This window comes from Xenopus tropicalis, chromosome 6 (genome assembly GCF_000004195.4).
Source record: "Xenopus tropicalis strain Nigerian chromosome 6, UCB_Xtro_10.0, whole genome shotgun sequence".
In the NCBI taxonomy this organism is placed as follows: domain Eukaryota; kingdom Metazoa; phylum Chordata; class Amphibia; order Anura; family Pipidae; genus Xenopus; species Xenopus tropicalis.
Genome location: NC_030682.2, coordinates 60,618,716 through 60,624,715, shown reverse-complemented (window position 1 = coordinate 60,624,715; position 6,000 = coordinate 60,618,716). Strand labels below are relative to the sequence as shown.

The window sequence follows — 6,000 nt, the reverse complement described above, 5'->3', positions numbered from 1 at the left end:
AGGTGCCAAGATCTGTCTTGTGCCATTTTGTCTGTCTACAGATTGTATATAATTACTTGAATTTCACCTCAGTTACCATGCTTATGACTGATATTAAAAGACAACAGACCCCTGGTAATATAATTTAAAATCATAATAACATCTAAATTAGGTTTGTCATTATTGCAGTAATTTGCAATGTATATTTTTACATCATGTAGCCAATACAGGCAAGAAATACTAGGGCAAAATAAATCATTTGAGAATTAAATGCAATGCGAGATGCTATGCCCATTTGTTGGAACATCATCACTGAAATCAGTGGAGGTTCTGCCTTAAAGGACATGTAAAGCCTACAATTTACTACAATGTATATCAGTTGGGCAAATCGCATAATGTGGAATGCATATATCCCCTCTGTTTGCTAGCACCATATTATTGTCTTCTAACAAATTGCAGCTTTCACCCAGTGGCCATATTTCCTCTGAAACATTACCAGTTACATTTAAATCTGCAAACAGCATATGTGCACAAACACCCCTATTTTACGTACATTTTATCAAGAATACAGGCTCAAACCAGGCAGAACTTACTCTAATAAAAAGTTTTGCTTTGATTGAGCACTGTAACTGTTAAGCTGAGCTCAGGAGAGAAGGTTAGGAGAAAAAAATAGAAGGTGATAGCTAAAGCTAAGTTTCTATGGGAACCAGCAATGTCATCTCTTCACTGGCTGCTAGACTGGAGGGTGTGTTTAACAATCTGAGCTGGGAAGAACTGAGCATACCCAGGAGCCAAAAGTCAAAGCAAATTCCTGAGGGAGGGGTCCGAAGTGATTAAGGGGATGCTGCAGCCTTACTATTAACCTTTGAACAACCGCACTGCCAGGTTTTTAAAGATTTCAAAAAGGCTGTTCACTGATTAAATTTTTGTGTGTGGGGTTTACATGTTCTTTAAAACTTTAATTTTGCAGTATAATGGCTTCCATCTGAATGTACAATAAACCTGTATGATTATATGTTAGAATACTTTTGTGCTGATTAAAATAAGTAAATAAAATAAGAGCAAGCCTGCATGCACAGGTTCTGATAAAAAATTTCCAGCACAAGCAGAACCTTTGAGCACCTTCCTCGGGTTCTGGTGAAGTTTTCATTAGTATTACAAATACTTGCTGATTCCTGTGTATACAATAGCATTATATATTTATACATCTTCCTGATGTATAATAAGTATCTTTGCTGAAAATACAAATAGTTGTATTCAGCAGACAGAATCAATTTTTTAAGGAGATTTCCAACCAAAATTGTTTGGAACCGTAAAAGAAAATGTAGTTCTAAGCAACTTGCCAATATACAATTTTTAGTTTTTTTGTAAATGTACTTGCTATTAAAAGCAGTATTTGTCTGCCAATTTATTCCTTTCTGAACTGTTTCTACTACATTGTTTCAAGTATAAGAACCAGAGAAATCAAAGAACAAAAATAAAATAACTAATTACATTTTGTAATTAATGCATGTTATAAAATAATTGCCCAAAATAACATTTTCTTTCAATAGGCAAACTGAAGACTTTCTGATACTAATCTACAAATATGTAAACACCAGAAACAGACAATTCATAGAATTATTTGGTCATGAACATTATGTTACAGAAAGAAAAAATAGAAAGAGAGAACAAGGAAAGTCATTGGGAGTAAATCAGATGCTTCCATAAATAAAAGTTTGACATCACAAAATTATATATGTATAGAGAAGGTGTGATATATGTATGCATTTAATAATTATCTTCTAAAAAACATGTACGTGTGCAAAAAGATAGTCCTTTAAAAGGTCAGACAAGGTCTGATGAAACTATATAAACAAACACAAAATGGTTTTCCTAAAAAGAAGACAATTCATGAGCAGGTCAGTATTAAATTGTAGGAAACTCGTATGGAATATTTTGGTCTTCATATGCAGAAAGGAGGGCAGTTCTACCTCGCCTCTACCTTGTTTCTACCTTGCTAGTTTTGTCATAATGTAAGTTACTTCCAAATCCAGCGTCTTATTTAATTTTGCCACCTAGAGAGAGACCCTAAACCACTGATTTACTATAAAATATCACTTCAAATCGTCTATATCATACTTGTCTAATCCATAAAAACACAAAAACCCATCTAAGTAGTTTCATTTAAGCCTTAAAGAGGGATTTATTGCATTTCTTTTATTTCCTGTCACTGAGCACCTCTTTCATTGCAGTTGATTCCAACGTTCCTTTACCTATTTATATTATAATAGGTAAACCAGTCCTCTGCTTTCTTCTCCAATAAGGTCAGTAGGTCCAACAGAATCCAACCAAGAGCTTGTCCAATGTATTACACTTCAAAGTCAGTCAGATATTTTCCAGCACATCTGTAGGCACAAAGCCATTTTTCTTCCCACAGCTCACTCTCAGATAGCCATTATGTTCCACTTCTGAACTTGTACAAATCTAGTTTTAAAAGAAAAAACAAAATCACTTGTAGTGATGCAGGAGGCATGTTTATGTTAGTGAGTAATGAATATATACAAAAAATGTGTAATATTTGGTGTAACATTAAATATCTATATATAAAGCTGCTGGTAGTGAAGGCACTGGGTGCACTATTTACATTCATTAGTGATTGGGGTGGGGTGGGCAAGCAGAGGAGCTCGACCCGAACCCTTAGACTGCCGACTTCATGGGTTCCAGCTCTCTAATTTATAGGCTTGTGCCCGCCCATGCCCTGCCCCTTTTATGATGTAAACGGTGGGCGGGTTGGGTATGGGTTTATAAATAGAGGGGACTAGCCGGATTGGGTAGGGTTTGGGCTGGGAGTAGGCTTGTTAGGGTTGGGTGCGGGTCGAGGAAAACTCAACCTGCACGTAACTAATGTGCATGCTAGAGTTACACCAGAACTTTAGTCGTACACTTTACTTGGCATAATCAGTTAAAGAAATTATGAGAAGAAACCAGAAAAAGTCTAGTGAATTTGCATAACAACCAACACAATTTTACTAACTGATTTCTACTGTGATGCTGGATATAACAACAAACAAAACAACTAAGATTACATTATGTTATAGGACAGTGCTGTCCAACTTCTGTGGTACCGAGGGCCGAAATTTTTCTGGCCTACATGATGGAGGGCCAATAATGGATGTTTTGACCACTCCCCTTTTTTAAACTGCACCCACTTCAAACAACACCCATCTTATTACAAGAGCTTTTAAAACCATACCCACATTAATGGTGGTAGCACAGCAAAACCCCAAATGATTGGTGCTCATTGTAGGGATATCACCCTTTATTGATATGTGAAATAATTTTATTATGTCATATTAAGACACACCCTTATATCCATATAGCTCCTTCTTCCCTGAGGATAGCACAGCAACCCCCAGCACATAAATACACACTTTAGGGAACATATAATAACTATTTCCAAATGCAGCGTAAGACAGGCAGTACACAATGCCAGCACTGCTCCTACAGTCTGAGGTGTGAACAGATGCATAATGTTGGAGCATACAGTCTAAACTTGAGAAGTGAACAATGCAGGGGGTGAACAATGCAGGGACTAAAAGGTGTAAACAGTACAGGGGATTACATGTTTAAACAATACAGCGGTTTACACCCTGAATCTGAGGTGGGAACAATGCAGGGGGCAGTTAATCACAGTACTGATACCAGTTGGACAGCCCTGTTATAGGATATTTATGGACTTTCAAATGGTCTCTGTTTTTGTTTGAAAAATAATTGGTTTAACCCTTTGCATGCTGTTATTTCTTTGAGTGTGATTGAAAGATAATCTACACGGGAGATTTTGTAGGAAGGTGCCAGATTGACAGAACACATCCTACAAGTCAGGTGTAGTTGCAGGAGTTAAAATATAATGGGACTGATAAAAATCGAACGTGTAAAATACATGAAAGACTTGCCATCTGACATGATACACTGTTAAAGAGAAAAACACTGCATGCTGCGTCTGCATGAAACAAGACAAAATCTGATGGTGTTGGAAAGACTTTTTTCTCATTAAAATACGCTGAATGCTAGATGTAGATGCATGAACAAAACCAAGTTGGATCAGATGACTTTTATCTGATCCAACTTGTATTAGATGTGGGGATCGGATTTTGTAGAATGCTACAAAATCTTGTGCTGTTGTATGTGGTTGCATGCTGAGATTTTGTGGGTTCTATAAAATGTGGACCACATAATCTGACCAAAATCTTTTGCCCTGACATGCAACTCATGATCTTGCATTGTCGAAAGTGTAGTGACAAACTTGAATTCATCTAAATTATTTATCTCCTGGACTGCTACATAGAGATGTGTGGACTTGTGCATTCCTAAGAGTTTGAATAAAAGTTTCTAAAGGCAACATCAGGCTATCAGTTGTCCTGGATTTCCAAATATGGTGTTTTTGCACCACAGTTTGAATCATTTGACATTCACATGCACCAGTTAGTTATTGGCAGTAAAAGTGAACATTTAAAAAATTTGTTTTTTCCCCAGGTACTTCAATTTATCATAATTTTAATAAATGTACAGTCATGCTTGGTAAAGGTGTACAAGCCCAGTCTGAGAATGTACAGTAGTAGGTAGAAATAGCAGTTGTTTAGTCAACATTCTTAACCCTTAAAATGCATTTTCTATTGTGTTTTACTGGCAAGTCTTTACACTCTAGCACCATCTAGAGGCAAGATTTAACATTCAAAAAATGCTGTCTGGACATGGTGAGACAAATATGAAAAAACTTGCTCACTGCATCTTTATATGATTCATTGCACACTGAGACCTTTCTGAGGCAAATTTGTCTAGGTCAGTAGTACGTCTTTTATACTTTAGATAATTTACTATAATTAGCCTTGAAGTACTCCCAAATCCCCTTTTGTACTTAAACGATACCACCATACTATAATGTTTTTACCATAAATTTGATACTATTTGCTCTGCATTTGATTAGGTTTTAATTAGGTTTGTTTCTTTTGATTAATGACACCTGCCATCCCTATGGTATTCATATTGTTGTCCATATTTATGTTAATACATGGTTTTCTTCAAACCCTACTGTAGAGTTCATATTTCATTCTCATAAAATCTCACAAAATCTGTCACAATGAATGAGCAGCTTAAAATGTCAGTGACCCAACTGCAGAATTTGGAATACTAATATATTAGATGGCAGGTAATAATTTGGCCCCATAAAATATCATGTGCAGACTTTGAGTAATTAAAAGTGACACATCTGCTTTTTATCAGTTTGGAATTGCCAAATGCTTAGTCTCCAGATCACTTGGGTAGATGTTCAAAGACAGCGATGAACCATTTTTCGCATGAACAATCACAAAAGATTGGTGCAGCTGCTCCCACTGCAGTTTTGAAAGGGAAATCTGGGTGTTAGTTTTAAAATGTAAAATAAAAATTAGATTCTATTCATTATGTGTAGAAGCAGCTTCTATTACTTTATTAAAAAGCAAAAATACTGGGGCAAAATTTGTAATTTGCACATCTCTTTCTTGTTAACCTCCTATTCATTGTCTGATAGTTTACTTGATCAGCATCTCTGTAACCAAAAATAAACACAAATTTACCTCTACTGATGTACCAACTAAGTACTGTTATCTGCTAGAGACCAGAAACTGGTTTGTATGGATCCTAAAATTATTGCGTTATTATAATATAAGGATCCATGGGTTAATATGCTCCTATGGCTTTAAACCCCATACTTTCTTATTTCACTGTAGCTGGGCAGACGTCTTTTTCTATATTTACATATTATGTATATAATATATTATAAATGTATTGTACATGATTGGCCCATAGATCATGAACACTTCATTCCACACTTTAATATAATGTTTGGTTAGGGGTGGATTTCCATTTTGGCCTTCAACAGTTGACCTGTGTAGTGTGCTCCAGGAAGCCTGGGATCTACATGGCCCAGAAGTGTTCAGCCCTAGAGGGACCTGTACCTCTAGAAAAGTTGGGGAGCAGGGACCCAGTGAATGAGGCTTTAAT

General features: G+C 36.2%; 1 protein-coding gene across 1 annotated transcript in view; it reads right to left on the bottom strand.

Moving 5' to 3' along the window:
* Window positions 1-860: 860 nt before the first annotated feature.
* The window catches only part of stac (SH3 and cysteine rich domain), a 66,089-nt gene continuing 60,949 nt past the window's right edge, over window positions 861-6,000 (bottom strand). The window contains exon 11 of the mRNA XM_031904421.1: window positions 861-2,445. Coding sequence (XP_031760281.1) covers window positions 2,347-2,445 — 99 coding nt within the window. The 3' untranslated portion in view covers window positions 861-2,346. The remainder of the gene's footprint in view (window positions 2,446-6,000) is intronic.